Below are 18,569 nucleotides of genomic sequence, written 5' to 3' on the forward strand. Positions count from 1 at the left end.
CTGATGCTGGGCACTGTGCTAGAGGCATCTTCTTTTTCCACGAAATTGAGTATAACCCTGGAATGCAGGAGGGGGGAAATGCTGGGCACACTAGTGGATACAACAGGCAGCTATAAGGCAGTGAGAAGGAGTAGGCCAGCAGAATGAGAGAGGGGAGAGGGGAAGGGCTGGGGTGACAGAGCGATCCAGAAGGACACAGAGAGATCAACTGACTGTCCCGAGCAAGACAAGATGAAGACCAGAAAGGTGGTGGCAGAACAAGGCAAAGTTCATTTTCACTTAGGCTGGTGGGAAGCTCCATGGTGAATTACCACGAAAATATGCAACCATGCAGGACCTTATGTACATCTGTATTCTCAGTTTTCTCCCTTTTCTGCATGTCATATTCTCACTTAAACTCCCTCGCCCTGTCCTAATGCTTCATTATTTTAATTTACGATTGTTCTTTCATTATACATCATTACTCTAAGCTGTTATAAAAGAAGAGGGCTTAACTATTAATCAATTAAATATAAAGGAAACAGAATGGCAGAGGGGTAGAGCCTAGATTGCCCGGAATGGCTTGCAGGACTGAGGAAAAATCAGTGCATTTATCTTTGTCTGGTACTTTACAAAGGACTCTCCTCACCTCCACCTCAGGCCCTCCTGACAACGGTCTCGTGATGCATGTACCACAGTGGTCCCCAGCTTATTTGGCACCAGGGACTGATTTCGTGGAAGACAACTTTCCCATGGACTGGGGGTGACAGGGGATGCTTTCAGTGCATTACATTTATTGTGCATTTTATTTCTAAAATAACGCTGCCATTGATCTGACAGGAGGTACTAGTCCGTGGTCTGGAGGTTGGGGACCACTGCATGTGAATACTGTCCTCATTTTAGAGACAAAACCATGAAACTCAGAGGTGCTGTCTAGCCCGCTGGTCCCTCCACAGCAAACCCCACAGCTGCCTCTAGAAATAGCGATGAGCTGGTTTACAGTAGCACTACACAAAAGAACTCTCTGCAGAGATGAAATGCTGTCTATCTACTGAGGAGTGTCTGCGTTCTCCAACAGGGTAGCCCTGAACCATGCGGTACTTGGGAGCACCTGAAATGCGGCTCATGTGACCAAGCGACTGACTTCTAATTTGGATTAATTTATGCTGCATGGCCATACCCTTCTCGGGGCTTGAGAGCCCCACTGGGCAGTGGGGCAGAGCAGGCCTTTAGTCTCCCACTCCCACCACGTGGATGTGGGGAAATAGCTAGAGATGGCATGACATGGGATTAGATAGAAGAAGGCGAAACTCTGCCCCTTTGCCTTACTCGGTGATGATGGGAAGATTAGGAAATGACAGCACCCAAAAGACCCAGGGGGAGAGAGTAAGGGGAAGGGAAGGAACATTTTAGGGGAGCTCTCCTTAAACCACGGCTCCAGCCATGCACCCCTGCAGACCCCCAAACTCTGGGTAGACGAACACCAGCCATGCCTCAGGGACTACTGTGGTAGTCAGGGAGCAGGGAGAATTCTTTGAATGATTGCAGATTATCTGTAGATTCTGGGGGCCCTGGTTTCTGGGATCACTCAAGGGAAGGATGAGCCTGGCTTGGAATCATGAAATAGTGGACTCTGGCAAATGGCACAAGTTGGCAGCACGTCAGAATCCACAAACAGGGATCCCTCCTCCAAACCTGCAAGCAGACCAAGGGGTAAACTGGTCCAGCATTGTATAAGAGCTGCTACTACTGCTGCTGCTAAGTCGCTTCAGTCATGTCCGACTGTGCAACCCCATAGGCGGCAGCCCACCAGACTCCCCCGTCCTTGGGATCCTCCCAGGCATGAACACTGGAGTGGGTTGCCATTTCCTTCTCCAATGCATGAAAGTGAAAAGCGAAAGTGAAGTCACTTAGTCATGTCCGACTCCTAGTGACCCCATGGACTGCAGCCTACCAGGCTCCTCTGTCCATGGGATTTGCCAGGCAAGAGTACTGGAGTGGGGTGCCACTGCCTTCTCCGTGTGTAAGAGCAAGCCTTCTCAAATGGAGACGCAGACATAGAGAATGGTTTGTGGACACGGCAGGGGAAAGGGTGGGATGAGCTGACACAGAAGCACCGACATATACTCAGCACCGTGTGTGAAACAGACGGCTAGCAGGAAGCTGCTTAATGCAGGGAGCCAGCCCGGGGTTCTGTGACCACATATGGTGGTGGATGGAAGGGTGCACAGGAGGTTGAAGAAGGACGGGATACATGTGTACATACACACACACACACACATAGTTATAACTGATTTGAGTTGTTTCATGACAGAAACCCAAGAGAACGCACTGGTCATAGCAAACACTCTCTTCCAACAACACAAGAGAAGACTCTACACATGGACATCACCAGATGGTCAATACGGAAATTAGACTGACTGCATATTCAAAAGCAGAGGCATTATTTTGCCGACTAAGGTCCATCTAGTCAAGGCTATGGTTTTTGCAGTAGTCATGTATGGATGTGAGAGTTGGACTATGAAGAAGGCTGAGGGCTGAAGAATTGATGCTTTTGAACTGTGGTGTTGGAGAAGACTCTTGAGAGTCCCTTGGACTGCAAGGAGATCCAACCAGTCCATTCTGAAGGAGATCAACCCTGGGATTTCTTTGGAAGGAATGATGCTAAAGCTGAAACTCCAGTACTTTAGCCACCTCATGCGAAGAGTTGACTCATTGGAAAAGACTCTGATGCTGGGAGGGATTGGGGGCAGGAGAAGCAGGGGACGACCGAGGATGAGATGGCTGGATGGCATCGCAGACTCGATGGACGCGAGTCTGAGTGAAATCAGGGACTTGGTGATGGACAGGGAGGCCTGGCGTGCTGCGATTCACGGGGTCGCAAAGAGTCGGGCCACGACTGAGCGACTGAACTGAACTGATATTCTTTGCAGCCAGAGATGGAGAAGCTCTATACAGTCAGTAAAAACAAGACTGGGAACTGACTGTGGCTCAGATCATGAACTCGTTATTGCCAAATTCAGACTTGAAGAAAGTAGAGAAAACCACTAGACCATTCAAGTATGACCTAAATCAAATCCCTTATGATTATACAGTGGAAGCGAGAAATAGATTCACGGGATTGGATATCATAGATAGAGTGCCTGATGAACTATGGACAGCAGTTTGCAACACTGTACAGGAGGCAGGGATCAAGACCATCCACAAGAAAAAAAAATTCAAAAAGGCAAAATGGTTGTTTGAGGAGGCCTTAAAAATAACTGAGAAAAGAAGAGAAGCTAAAGGCAAAGGAGAAAAGGAAAGATATACCCATCTGAATGCAGAGTTCCAAAGAATAGCAAAGAGAGATAAGAAAACCTTCCTCAGTGATCAATGCAAAGAAATAGAAGAAAACTAAAGAATGAGAAAGACTAGAGATTCAAGAAAATTAGAGATGCCAAGGGAACATTTTATGCAAAGATGGGCACAATAAAAGACAGAAATGGTATGAACCTAACAGAAGCAGAAGATATTAAGAAGACGTGGCAAGAATATACCAAAGAACTATACAAAAAAGGTTTTCATGGCCCAGATAACCACGATGGTGTGATCACTCACCTAGAGCCCAACATCCTGGAATGTGAAGTCAAGTGGGCCATAGGAAGCATCACTACAAACAAAGCTGGTGGAGGTGATGGAATTCCAGTTGAGCTGTTTCAAATCCTAAAAGATGATGCTGTGAAAGTGCTGCACTCAATATGTCAGCAAATTTGGAAAACTCAGCAGTGGCCACAGGACTGGAAAAGGTCAGTTTTCATTCCAATCCCAAAGAAAGGCAATGCCAAGGAATGTTCAAACTACTGCACAGCTGCACTCATCTCACACGCTAGTAAAATAACGCTCAAAATCCTCCAAGCCAGGCTTCAACAGTACTTGAACCATGAACTTCCAGATGTTCAAGTTGGATTTAGAAAAGGCAGAGGAACCAGAGATCAAATTGCCAATATCCGCTGGATAATGGAAAAAGCAAGAGAGTTCCAGAAAAACATCTACTTCTGCTTTATTGACTATGCCAAAGCCTTTGACTGTGTGGATCACAACAAACTATGGAAAATTCTTTGAGAGATGGAAACACTAGAACATCTTACCTGCCTCCTGATAAATCTGTATATAGGTCAAGAAGCAACAGTTAGAACTGGACATGGACAATAGACTGGTTGCAAATAGGAAAAGGAGTCTGTCAAGGCTGTATATTGTCACCCTGCTTATTTAACTTATATGCAGAGTACATCATGAGAAACACTGGGCTGGATGAAGCACAAGCTGGAGTCAAGACTGCCAGGAGAAATATCAATAATCTCAGATATGCAGATGACACCACCCTTATGGCAGAAAGTGAAGTGGAACTAAAGAGCCTCTTGATGAAAGTGAAAGAGGAGAGTGAAAAAGTTGGCTTAAAACTCAACATTCAGAAAACTAAGATCCTGACATCTGGTCCCGTCACTTCATGGCAAACAGATGGGGAAACAGTGGAAACTTTATTTTGGGGGGCAGACTTTATTTTTGGGGGGCTCCAAAATCACTGCAGATGGTGACTACAGCCATGAAATTAAAAGATACTTGCTCCTTGGAAGAAAAGCTATGAGCAACCTAGACAGCGTATTAAAAGCAGAGACATTACTTTGCCAACAAAGGTCCACCTAGTCAAAACTATGGTTTCTCCAGTAGTCATGTATGGATGTGAGAGTTGGACTATAAAGAAAGCTGAGCACCAAAGAACGGATGCTTTTGAATTGTTGTTTTGGAGAAGACTCTTGAGAGTGCCTTGGACTGCAAGGAGGTTAAACCAGTCAATCCTCAAGGAAATCAGTCCTGAATATTCATTGGAAGGACTGATGCTGAAGCTAAAGCTCCAATACTTTGGCCACCTGATGCGAAGAACTGACTCATTTGAAAAGACCCTGATGCTGGGAAAGATTGAAGGTTAGAGGAAAAGGGGATGACATCACTGATTTGATGGACATGAGTTTGAGTAAGCTCCAGGACATGGTGATGGACAGGAAAGTCTGGTGTGCTGCAGTCCATGGGGTCACAAAGAGTCAGACACGACTGAGTGACTGAACTGAACTGATTGCAAAAACCAACATGACATGGTAAAGCAATTATCCTCCAATAAATAAGGAAAGGGCCTTCTCCTTGAGGCCTGAGATCATGACAGGATAAAGGATGAGGGTCAGCCCAACTGCTGAGTCCCTGGTTGCAAAGTCTGGGATGCAGGGAGAGGAGGTAAGAAACATCTCCTCTTCCCTGTAATGCAAACTGTTGTCCATTGTCCTAATGCAAACTTGTCCATTGTCCCTGAAGGATGGAGTTTGCCTTTCCAGCCATCTGGGCACTGCTTACATTTTTAGTGAGCAGGGCCTCATTCAATGAGATGACACCGAGAGAAGGGCTGGAGCTAAAGAGGAATCCACGCACAGAGGGCTCCCTGAGCGAGCAGATGAGTGGGCCAGACGGTAGGTGGTTAGAGCCTTTGGCAGTGGAGGGGTCTGCTGGGCCTGGGTTTCAGTCCCAGCTAGGACACCAGCTAGTTAGGTGTGCATGTAACCTGCAGTGAGTTTATGAACCCTCTCACAGATTCAAGTCTGCGAAACTAGGGTAATAACTCCTTTCAAAGGGTCAAGGTTAAAAATTAATGACCAAATGTTTGTAAGGTGCTGGACACAGTTCCTGGCATATAGCACTCCGTCAGGAAATGGCAACTATACCTGTTTTTATTATTTTCTGATAAAAGTTTGTATTCGTTTTCCATTGTTGCTGTAACAAATTATAATAAACTTGGGGGGGGGGGGTTAAACTAATAAATATGTACTATCTCACAGTTCTTCATCTGAGTTGAGTCGCAAGGACTGAACTCACAGTGTCAGCAGAGCATCTGTTCCTTTGCCTTCTCTGTATAGAGGCTACCAGCCCTGAGTTCTTTGATTGTGGTCCCTTACCTCATCTTCAAAGCGAACTAGGATGGATGGTGTACGTCTCAGATCTCATCAGTCTGCCCTCCTCTCCTGCCTCTTCCACCTTTAAGGACCTGTGATTACACTGGGCTGATCTGGATAACCCATCTAAACATCAGCTGATAAGCAACCTTACTGGGCTTCCCGCATGGCTCAGGGGTAAAGAATCTGCCTGCAACGCAGGACACATGAGTTCAATCTCTGGGTCGGGAAGATCCCCTGGAGGAGGAATTGGCAACTCACCCTCATATTCTTGCCTGGCGAATCCTATGGACAGAGAAGCCTGGCAGGCTACAGTCCATGGGGTCGCACAGAGTCGGACATGACCGAGCATGCACGAAGCAAACTTATTCCCTTGGCCATGAGTCATAAAATATTCACAAGTGCTGGAATTAGGCCTTGGGTGTCTCTGGAGGGGCTGTTTTTCTCCCTATCCCAGGCTTGAAAGGGAAGACAATGGGAGAAGTTCCCCTCAGTGCTCCCTCCAGTCTGCATATCCCAGCAGGGGCGATGGCTAAGAAATAGCTCACCTCACATGGTGAGGGCGCCCACCAATTCCAGCTGCTGGCTGGGGAGCCCTGTCCTGGATTCAGCTCCTCTCTCCAAGTCGGGTCCGAATCTGTGAATGCACTGCTGAGTGCTAAGAGGCCAGGCTGTCCCACACAAATCACAAAGCCAAGCATAGTCCTGGGCCTGAAGATCCTGCGACACTCCCGGTGAGGGAGGTGGGCCTGGCTTGGCAGGCTGGTCAGATACCAGGCTGCACAGTAACATTCTCACACTGCAGGTCTCCCTGCTCAAGCTGAAGCTGGGATGCATCTGAGCACTGAGGCCCGGGTCCCAAATGCACAGTCAAGTTGTACAATGACTGAAGCCCAGCTGGAAAGCCATCTCCATACCTAAACTGTACAGAATTTGGAGGGCAAAGAAAATCTTGTAACTTAACAAGAAAACAAAACAGTTTCTCCTTTATGTTTGGTGATGTTAGAGGGAAATTTTCATTTTTGTTCAAGTCTCAGGCTGATGTTTTACCATGTGGCATTAGTTTTTTTTTTTTTTTTTTTTTTCTATTTTTCTTACTACCTGAATCTTGGCTCAGTCAGTCAAGAATCCACCTGCAATGCAGGAGACCTGGGTTCAACTGCTGGGTCAGGAAGATTCACAGGAGAAGAAAATGACACCCCAGTCCAATATTCTTGCCTGGAAAATCCCATGGACAGAGAAACCTGGCAGGCTACAGTCCATGGGGTCACAAGAGTCAGACATGACTTAGCAACTAAACCAAATTAACAAGAGCAATTGGTGTTTTAAGGGTTGAGAAAAAAGTTATCAAGTAACTGCAAAGTCTTGCTCAGGATCCACGTGCACAGGAGCCTGGCTTCTGTCTTGCACGTGCTGTCAGTGACAGGTACGTGACCTTGGGGGGAACATCTAACTGCCTCAACCCACTGCACACTACAGCACCATGCATGCGGGAAAGGGCCATGGCGTGCTTTCAAGGGACAGAGAAAGGGGCCTGAGAGTGGAAACCTTCCCAGAGCTGAGCTTTAATCTTTGAAGGCACTCAACCTGCTGAAGTTCGAGAACTTTCGACGTGTTCCCAGGAGATAGCAGTGCCTGCAACCAGCTGGAGTTCCACAAACCCTGTGACTGTGAGCTCAGCCCCTGGGCCCTCCTTGTCGTATCCCTTCCTCCTCCCAGCCTGCTAGTCCACAGACCTCCATGTCACAGATCTCTCTACGCATCTGTCATCTGGAGCCAAGAGCTTGTAATAAGCCACCTCCGTTTGTCCCTTTTGATCCTTCCTTCAGAGCCGGCTGGCTCTAGTTTGCTGAAAGTCGCCCCGATGACTATCAGGTAAAAACGAGGGCCCACGGGTGGCAATCCTAGAGAGCGACAGGAGATCAAGGGCAGGCTTGGCATCCTGAATTTACGATCGTCATTTATTATTTCTCAGAAGCCGGCTGGTGACATACGAGACTCACCAGCAGACACGGTCTCTGTCTCCCAGGCTCCGAAGGTACACATTCCTATCGGTTACTTTTAATAACCCTGAAGATACCGCAGCCACATCCTGCCACCAACAGCCTCAGCCTGCCTGGTGGGTGGGTGGGTGGGTGTCCTTCAGCCTCCCTGGGAGCGGTCCTCTGGGCTGAAGGGCAAGGTCAGTGATGTCCTGCTTGTAAGTGATGGCACAGTGGGCTTGCCATCCCTTTGCTGAGGTCTCATCAGAAGTCATCTCTCAGTTCGTTTCCTATTTCTTTTGTAGAACTCATGTAATTGACTGCTTGTGTGTGAATCCTTAAGGACTGGGCTTTTCATTTAAAAAAAATTCATGGAAGTATCTTAGCTCTTTTTTCAGGTTAGAAGGGAAGACTTCTGGAAAGGTTCTTTGCATTTTTTTTTTCACTTGTCTAAATTATTTAAACAACATATTTCTAGTTACAGGGATAGGAACAGGATTACCTAGCCTGCAGTCATGTGCATAGTACTTGTTATTTAATATATCTGCACACCATCTGTGATATTATTCCTTGATATTTTACACTAAATTGTTCCAAGTGTACACTATCCCGACCCTAAGAAATGTGTGTAAAATCATCAGTTTGAGATGCTAGTTGCAAGGGTGTGGGTTTTTTTTTTTTAATTAAAATGTAATTGTTAAAAATTACCATCTACCATCTAAAATTATTTCTGTACCAATAATGTTTGCCTTGCACTTTGTGGAACACTCATTAAAATGGCAACCCACTCCAGTATTCTTGCCTGGAGAATCCCAGGGACAGGGGAGTCTGGTGGGCTGCCATCTATGGGGTTGCACAGAGTCGGACATGACTGAAGCGACTTAGCAGCAGCAGCAGCATTTTGAACATAATTTTGGGAAGATTTACAAGAACAGACGGCTTCCCTGGTGGCTCAGACGGTAAAAGCATCTGCCTGCAATGCAGGAGACCCGGGTTCGATTCCTGGGTCGGGAAGTTCCCCTGGAGAAGGAAATGGAATCCACTCTAGCACTCTTGCCTGGAAAATCCCATGGACGGAGGAGCTTGATAGGCTATAGTCCATGGGGTCGCAAAGAGTTGGACATGACTGACTGACTTCACTTCACAAGAACAGACCTCCCAGGTGGCGCTAATGGTAAAGACCCATCTGCCAATGCAAGAGACCTAAGAGACTCGGGTTAGATCCCTGGGTTGGAAGATCTCCTGGAGGAAGGCATGGCAACCCACTCCACTATCTTGCCTGGAGAATCCCATGGATAGAGGAGCCTGGCAGGCTACAGTCCATAGGGTCACAAGGAGTTGGACATTACTGAAGCGACTTAGTACGCACGCTTACATGAAGAATCTGAAAGAAACCAATCTACTACTATTTCAACTGAGCCAAAGCTAAAGCATTATTATAGCCCATTTACACTAACTTTGAAAGAAGTAATTTAACACATCCAAGAATAATATAGGAGCTTCCCTGGTGGTCCAGGGGTTAAGAATCCACCTGCCAGTGCAGGGGACACAGACTCGATCTCTGGTCTAGGAAGATGCCACGTGCTGCAGAGCAGCTAAGCCCGTGCGCCACAGCTACTGAAGCCCACGCGCTGTAGAGCCTTGTGCTCTGCAACAAGAGAAGCCACCACAACGAGAAGCCCACGCATCTCAACTACAGAGTGGTCCCTACTCATTGCAACTAGAGAAAACCTGTGTGCAGCAATGGAGACCCAGCACAGCCAAAAATAAATAAATAAAAATAATGAATAAATGATAGTGCAGTATTAAAAAAAAGAGTAATACACAATATCTCACTGCCTACAGGTCCAAATTTACATAAAATAGAAGATTTATGAGCATTATTAAATCTTTTTTTTTTTAAGCCACCTGAATTCTTTCTTTAAAAGTTGGCTCATTATTCATTTAGTCTTAAATGATCACATCTGAGCAATTCCAGTTTGGGGAAAACCGGAAGACACTATTGTCTGTTTTGTTAACTGTGGAGACTGAGTTGGAACAACAAAACAAATGCCACCCATCTTTCCAGCCCAAACCCAAACCTTCCACCTCCAAAAGCAAAAGCAAGCTCAGCTGTGATCTATAATCATTCCATTAACCCTGCACTGAAGCATTAAATTAAACTGCCTAGTGCAGACACTGCTTTTGCTACAAGGGGAAATGTACCTTGTAAGGCCATCACTTTATGCTAATAGATTTACTGAGCAATTCCATGTTTACAAGAGAATACCAATAAACAAAATAATTTAACAAATTGTGAACGGTCCAATGGGGGTGTTACAACAACTGATTTTTCTTTTGCTGATATTTACTCTAAAGACTTTGGTTATAGAGAGTTTTAGCCTTAGAGTAGTTCTCAAATAGTTCATCTTTCTATAGAATTTTTAAACCAATACTTTAAATAAAATCACAGGGGAAAAGCTGACTTGAATTGGCACAGTAGTGTTAAGTCTTTAGTCCTCTCTGGTATAAATCACTACCTTGGAGGTGGAGGAGACTCTGAGAAGGACATGGTTGAGTTGGTAGCTGAGCCTAGGCCTTGGGCAGGTGCCAAATTCCTGATAGCTAATTCAGCACTCTTCACACCAGCCCAAGCCTCCAAGTCTTCCCCAAGAGAGGGTGAAGATTCCTTTTCGGCAAATTCCATTTCCGGGGGAAACTTCAGGGTCTGTCTCTTTAATAATGCTGCCCTATTTCTCTGAAGCCAGGGAACTAGAGAAGTCATCTCACTCTCTGTTAGAAACTGTCCTTCTAAGAGAAATGCACGAAGCTGGTTTGGTGCAACAAATATTTGGCCTTCTGACACAGGAGACTTCGCCTCCAAGAAGAACAGAGTGACTTCAAACCGCTCACATCGAAATTCCATGTTCTGTCTCATCAACCCAGATGTGGCAAGAGGTCAAGTACGCCAGAAAAAGTTCTTCAACAATCAGATCATTAAAGGCTATTGAAATCCAGAAATACAGCACATCAGAGCTGGAAGGGATCTTGGAACCCATACAGCCCAAACCCCTTCCTTAACAGATAGTTCACAGTCACAGAATCGGCTTGTGTCAAAGACTAGAAACTTGTAGGCCAAATATTCTTCTTTATTATACCTTTCTGAAGCTCTTCTTTGTCTCTGAAGCAATGAAGACTGGTCAAGCCCAATCATGACAACCATTCAGCATGCAGTTTAGAAACTACATGGCTAAGCCCTGCCTCTTGTCACCAGGCAACAGAGAGTTATGGGGAAGCCTGCTCAGCCACGGCCAGGGGAGCTCTCTTCTGCACACAGACCTTCTGTGCACCACCAGGGACTCTGTTCCTTCCAAGATGCAATACCTAGAAAGCTGGCTAATGGAGGAAGCAGAGCAGATCCCCAGGGCCTGCTGAACTGATCAAGATGCGGTAGCAACAGTAAAGCAACAACAAAAACTTTCCCAGCCTGAACTCCCTGGGTTCTTGCTGTCAGAGCCATCATCCACCACCTACAAGCAGGATGCAAGAGCCGGTCAGGAGCCCTCTTCCACCTGCTGGGCCAGCTCCTAACCTCAGGCCTGGCTTCAAGGCCTCCCAGCCTCTGGTGGGTTAAAGCAGCACGCATTGACTCTCACTATGACTGCCCTCGTTTCTCAGGCCCCACTGGAGTCACCTCCACATCTGGGCCACCCCAAGTGGAGCAGGCTTACCTGTCAGCATCTCCGAGGCCCAGGGAGGTGTTTCTTTGCAGGGTCTCTCGCACCACAGCCATCCCATCAGGGAGCCGGTTCAGGCGGCGGGTGTAGAGGCCAAGTCCACCATCGGTCATGTACCTTTGAAAGGAGAAAGGGATGATGCAAATATCTGGTTAAGGGCAAGTCATGGACCATCTTGCCGTTCATATCCAGAAGCCCTGCGTGGCCATCCTGTGCCCTCAGATAGAAGGAACCAAAGCTTTCCGGAGGTTCTGTCACTGATCACAGCCTAGGCATAACTCAGCTAATTCAACCCAAAGGATTACCAGCTTGCTAGCAAAAATAAAACTCAGATTAATTAACCCAAACTCACAGGGATCTATGGAGCAGAAGGGAACTAGTGAAAAAATTAACTGTCAGATGCATTCATGACATTCTTTTTAATGTCAGCAATTATACAAGCAGGTGTTTTACCTAAGTACTATGAAGGGAACTGACAAGTCACTGGCAAATCATAGGGGAAAATATTACAGAACAGCGCAGGGGAAAAAGTAGGCAAGATTTAAGAAGGATGGTAAGAAAAGATGGAGGATACAAGAGCCAGCTTTGTCATTATGGGCAAGTCCTGGATTTTTCATCTAAACTCTGTGAATATCAGTCTTCCTGCATCACCAGATGGGCATGGGAATTAGTGAGATAAGGAGTATCAAAGTGCTCTATAATTTGTAAAGGATCACATAAACAGAAGATGTTATTAAAATAGTGATCATCCTAAAGCATGTGCAATGGTAAATTTCACCTTTGATACTGATGTCTTAGGGGGGTGTCCCAGCTCTCTGAATAACAGTAACGTTACTTATCTAAACTTCGTGTTGATGCCACAGAGCTATCTTCCTATGAAATCAGTGTCGTCATGGGAAGGGAAGACCTCTGAGACTTTCTGTATAGCTAGCTGACTATCCACCAATCAGATCAGCTCCTGAAAGATTAGGCACCAGTAGCAGGTAGTTTGGCTCCCCAGGTGGTTCAGTGGTAAAGAATCTGCCTGCAGGAGATGAAGGAGACATGGGTTTGATCCCTGGGTCAGGAAGATTCCCCTGGAGGAGGAAATGGCAACCCGTTCCAGCATTTTTGCCTGGGAAATCCCACAGACAGAGGAGCCTGGCGGGCTACAGTCCATGGGGTCACAAAGAACTGGACGTGACCGAGAGGCTGAGCATGCATGCATGCAAGCACGAGGCAGTACTTCAGGTCCAAAGCAGCTTTACTTCATCCACCCTGGTTACTCCAAGACACCCCTCAGAGGAGACTGTTTGTGCCATCATCCCCATCTCCAGAGGAGAATGCAAAGCAAAACTTGAGCAGAGCCAGAAATCAAACTCAGAGCCCTTTAATTCCCCCATGGGCCCCATCAGACTTGCAACGCATCTGAAAATACAAGTGATTTACTTTTCAAGTCCAATAACAGGGCGTGAGAAGATCAATGAATGGGTGATTATTTTGCCGCAATAGTCAGCTGAGCTATTAGTACATCATGGAATGTTTCACTGCCTTTGGTATCTTGGCTTTGGAATATATGGGATAGATCCTGAGCGTTCTTCAATACTTGAGATTCTTCTATGTCTAGCTTAGGAACTTCTTGGAATACAGTCTTAGAAAAATGGACTTTTAGGATGCTGTGGAAGTTTTCCAGAACCAGTAGGGTCACAGAAGAAAGTTCTCACAAGAGCCATCTTGGGTGAGGAGCTTCTGCTTTGGGTCAAGAGAACTCTTCCTTAGGGCAGCTTCCAGGAGATCACATCTGAATCGACTTCTCTGGTGGCCCCTTTCACCCCCTATTTGTGACATTAATGATCACAAAGCCAACATAATGGAATATCTGTTGAAGTCGGTCAAGCCAGTTGTTTGTGGTTGAATTGTACACTTTAAAATGATGAATTTTAGGGACTTGTGGTGGTCTAGTGGATAAGAATCCATTTGCCAATGCAGGGGACCGGGTTTGATCCCTGCTCTGGGAAGATCTCCTATGCCGAGGTGCAGCTACTGAGCCTGCACTCCACAGCCCATGCTCTGTGACAAAAGAAGCCACCACAGTAAATAAGCAGCCTGCACACGTGGCTCAGACGGTAAAGCGCCTGCCTGCAGTGCGGGAGACCTGGGTTCGATCCCTGGGTCGGGAAGATCCCCTGGAGAAGGAGATGGCAACCCACTCCAGTATTCTTGCCGCACCCTCACCCCCCGACAAAAGGGGCTCAAAGAAAAGGGCTTCCCTTGTAGCTTAGTCGGTAAGGAATCCACCTGCAGTGCAGGAGACCCGGGTTGGATCCCTGGGTCGGGAAGATCCCCTGGAGAGGGAGATGGCAATCCACTCCAGTATCCTTGCCTGGCAAATCTCATGGACAGAAGAGCCTGGTGGGCTGCAGTCCATGGGGTCGCAAAGAGTCGGGCACGACTGAGCGACTAACACTGCACACCACAAATAGAGAGCCATTCTCCCACGCCATAACTAGAGAAAACCCATGCGCAGCAGCAAAGACCCAGTGCAGCCAAGAATAAAAATTTTAAAAATCAAAACAAGAATTTTATGGTATTTGACTTAGGCCTCAATAAAGAAGAAAAAAGAAAAACCAAAAAATTCCAGCCATCATAGCTATAGTTTAATAATTGTGTAATGACTTAAAATTTTTAAATTTATTTTTGGCCATGCTGGGTCTTTGCTACCGCAAGGGTTTTCTCTAGTTGCGGTGTGAGGGCTTCTCATGGCAGTGGCTTCTCTTGTTGCAGAGCACAGGCTCCGGGCATGCAGGCTTCAGCAGCTGTGCTGTATGGGTTTAGCTACTCCACAGAATGTGGGATCTTCCAGGATCAGGGATTGAACGTGTTATCTCCTGCACTGGCAGGCGGATTCTTTCCCACTGAGCCACCAGGAAAACCCCGTGTAATGACTTTTTGATTCTTGGTTCTCACACTAGATAAAAAGCTCTTTGAGAAGGGACTATTTTATTTTGTTCAAATCTATATTCCACGTCCTAACACATACTAAGCGCTTATCAAGTATTGTTTTTGTTGAATGAAATCCAAAAGACACAGTCATAGGGTGAAGTTTAGCAAAAACGTTTTGGGAGGAAACCAATTACAGGTTTTCCTTCCTCTTAAACGTCAGAAAATTTGATATCTAAGTCATATGGCAATTAAACTATCTACCTGCCAGTCAGGGGCTTCCCACGCAGCACTAGTGGTACAGAATCTGCCTGTCAATGTAGGGGATGTGGGTTCAATCCCTAGGTCAGGAAGATCCCCTGGTGGAGGAAGTGGCAACCACTCCAGTTTTCTTGCCTGGAAAATTCCATGGACAGAAGAGCTTGATGGGCTAAAGTCCATGGTGCCACAAAGGTTCAGACATAACTGAGCACCTGTCAGTCAACCCATCTGTCCATCCATCCACCCACTCACCCAGTAGATACAGTCACCCAGGATCCATGCACATGGTGAGCTCCATGCGCATCCTACAACTAGCATAAGGAGGAAAGAAAGGACCTACAGCAAAATGCGTTAACTCTGCCAGAGGCTAGAGTTTCTAGATCAAATGTCCGTTCAAGGAGATTTCAGTGGAAGCTGTTCAAAACACAATCTACTGCACCATTAAGCAAGGTAGTTAATTTCGATTTTAGCAAAGCCCGCTCAGCCATAGAGATAAACAAAAATTTTTCAACTGGGGAGATCTTGTCAAAGGACAAACAAACTAATTAAAGCATGCATTTCCCTGCTGGATTTTTTTTACTGCTGGTGAAACAACACACACGGTTGGGCAATTACACGTACCTGGATATGTAGATGGAGGCCCACACATATACAGCCCTGGCTTTCTGTGAAGGCCAAGAGCAGAGGTTGGTGAGCTTCCAGAGCTGGAATGCTGAGATGTGCTGCAGCCTCCAGCCTGGTATTGCCAGGCACAAGGTGTCAAAAACTGACCACTGATGAAGGTGGGGGGCCTTGGAGAGACGTGACTGTGTGACTGGCTAGGCTAACTTAGCTTGTCAACTGCTACTGGGAATTCTGATCTTGTTTAGGCAGAGAGATGGGGTGGTGGTGGAGGAGTCAAGGATAAATCAGGATCCTCTGCCTTCCCAAATGGACCAAAGACTGAAAGCCAGAGTTGAATGCTACCAGCGTGATATGATCCAGTTTCCTTACAAATCTATTCCATTCGTTTTATGCATGTATGTAGGTGTGTGTGAGAGAGAGAGAGGCGGTGGGAGGCAGGACTCAGGAGAAGTGGTTAAGGAAAAGAGGGAATTTACCTCTTCCTCCTTAGGTTTGTAAAAATGTATTAAAACATAATTTTTAAAATAATATTCAAAATAAATTTTATGTCCTCTCACTGCAAGATAGTACAGCGCTGTCACTTTAGCCTCACACTCAAGAACTTAAATTTCTTATTTCTATAATTATTATTCCACCAAATACAGTATAAAAAGCCCCGAATTTATCTTTAAATAACTCTTCTGGTCTCAATGAAAAATACACATACTTTGGCTCAACCCAAATTTCATAGGAATTGGCTACTGAATATATTAATATAGATGTCCATCAGTTCAGTTTAAGGAAGCATAATTTAGAGATGATGCAGTCATCGGTGTGTTGCACTAGCCCTTGAGCACAAGGGTGAAAAGGTTTGTAGTCCTGAAGGCTCAGGAGGCTGGGTGGGATGGCTGGGTCCCATCTTGCGACCTTCATCAGAGGCCTGCATTGGGTGGAAATGCAACGAGTTGCCTGAGGTTACAAGGAAGGGAACCAGCTGATCTAGGGACCAAATCCCTGAGCATCAGGGCCACACTTTCCTTCTCCTTGGGGAAACAAATCATTAGTGCTGGAGCCTAATGAGGTGCTGGTAACATCCTAATGTTTGCTTGCTGGGGTCCTAGCTAAGCACCTGCACAATTTCAACACTATCCTCCACCTTTCTTGCTTCTCCAGAGGTCCCTGGATGGAGAGCAGGAGCCTCTGTTAAAGAGCCACGGTGTCTGTGGGTGTTTTTCTTGCTTTTCAAGGCTGGGGTGGCTCATGAACATCAGAGCTAGGAGCATGGCTGCGTCATCAGTGAGTCTGGGGTTAGTCTCCCTGCCTCATGCTAGCTAGGGGCCCTTCGGTGCATCGCTGATAGCAAGTACTAAGGGTTACTGATGCTGGCCGGATGCTGTGCCAAGTGCCTCACAGAAATCCTGATATCTTCAAAAGAGTCTTATCAAATGTTACTTTCATCTCTATTTTTTAGATGAAGACAATGAAACAGGTCAAGATCACTGTGCAGGTAGATGGGTTCGAATCCCAGCTTTGTCACTTTTAGGGGCGGGTAATTTCTCCAAGTTTCAGCTTCCTCATCTGCAGGATAGTTGAAACTACGGATGAATCTCATAGGGCCATGGTGGGTTGACTGAGACATTATAATGCCCAGGGTCTGCTACCTCAGGAGCCCTTTAGGAGATCAACCCTGAATATCCATTGGAAGGACTGATGCTGAAGCTAAAACTCTGAAACTTTGACCACCTGATGCAAAGAACCAACTCACTGGAAAAGACCCTGATGCTGGGAGGGAGGGAAGGCAGGGGGAGAAGGGGGCGACAAAGGATGATGATTGGATGCCATCACTGACTCATTGGATATGAGTTTGAGCAAACTCCAGGAGACGGTGAAGGACAGGGAAGCCTGGCGTGCTGCAGTTCATGGGGTCGCAAAGAGCCAGACATGACTTAGCGACTGAACAACAACTGTTACTATCAGCAGCAGTGACGGCCTGTGTCGCTGAGTAGTGACACTGCAGTCCCTCCTCCCCTTCCAATTCCACAAACATGGTGTACCCGGCCCATGCCAGACTGGGATTACAGAGATCTCACTCCTGCCCAGCCCTGGCGAAGCTCAAAACTGACAAGGCTCTCAGACATGTAAGTAGGCAGCTCTCCTACCCCATGATGAGCGGTGGTAGCTAGACATACTGTACAGACAGATGCACAACAGGCTCTGCGCACACAGGGGATGGTCACAGAGGGATGCTGCTTAAGTTGGCCTCTGAAGGGTGCACAGGAGTTTGCCAGTCAAAGAAGGAGGATCCATCTAGGTATGTAGATGGCAAGTACAAATGCTGGGAGGAAGCTAAGAGGATGGGAAGTAGTTCACTGTTGCCAGAACAGCAGGAACAAAGATAGGAGCTGGGCTGCAAGGGGTCTGGGGCCCAGTCAGGAAGGGCTTGGAGGCCAGGAGGGGCTGAGACCTTTGTCTGGAAGCTGGGTAAGCTATGACAGTAGGAAGCCCATGAATAACAGGTTCGGGCTTTCATTTGAAAGAGAACACTGACTTTTCGATGCCTCCGTCATTCAACACTTGATTTTTGGTGAGCAATGTCTCACTGATATTTCCTGCAGTAGATTTTCCAGATGGTCTGGATCCCATCTGAGGCACCCCAGACCTTCAGGGAATGATCAGACTTGCAGAGTAAACCTCACCATCCCTCAAACTAAAGGAGACCTGTGAAGGCAACATGCCTAGGACAAGGAACTTTATCAACAGAACAGGTGCATCCTGAGTAACTGACGGGAGCTATGAAAAAGCTCTGGAATCTCATAGGAGCTGTCAGAACAAATACGCTAGATTCTGAGTCCAGCGTTGTTGACAGATCTCGTCTCCTTGAAATGTGCGTAGTGAGGCACCAAGGTCGAACAAGTGAAACTGGCGTGAGTCACCTTCAGAAGCGGGGACAGAGGACCCCTCGATCCTGAAGTTCCCAACATGGAGCATAAGAACACAAAGGGGCTCTCAATAATCACAAAGGAAACCACTTTTTGTCAAGAATTGGGGGAGATAAGAGAAGGGAAGGGAAAGCAATTTGTACATTGACAGAGTCCAGTGTATTCCTATTAGAGCACAACATAAAAAAATGAAGA

At 46.5% G+C, this 18,569-nt stretch overlaps 1 protein-coding gene across 11 annotated transcripts in view; it reads right to left on the minus strand.

The window, feature by feature from the left end:
- Nucleotides 1-18,569, minus strand: part of NAV2 (neuron navigator 2) — a 799,971-nt gene that overhangs the window by 117,573 nt on the left and 663,829 nt on the right. For all 11 annotated transcript variants that reach the window (XR_009597822.1, XM_060403976.1, XM_060403975.1 and 8 more), the window contains one exon: nt 11,647-11,769. Coding sequence is in view for 10 of the 11 variants with exons in the window: in XM_060403976.1 (XP_060259959.1) it covers nt 11,647-11,769 (123 nt within the window). In the remaining variant the exon portion in view is untranslated. The remainder of the gene's footprint in view (nt 1-11,646; nt 11,770-18,569) is intronic.

This window comes from Ovis aries, chromosome 21, assembly GCF_016772045.2.
Source record: "Ovis aries strain OAR_USU_Benz2616 breed Rambouillet chromosome 21, ARS-UI_Ramb_v3.0, whole genome shotgun sequence".
In the NCBI taxonomy this organism is placed as follows: domain Eukaryota; kingdom Metazoa; phylum Chordata; class Mammalia; order Artiodactyla; family Bovidae; genus Ovis; species Ovis aries.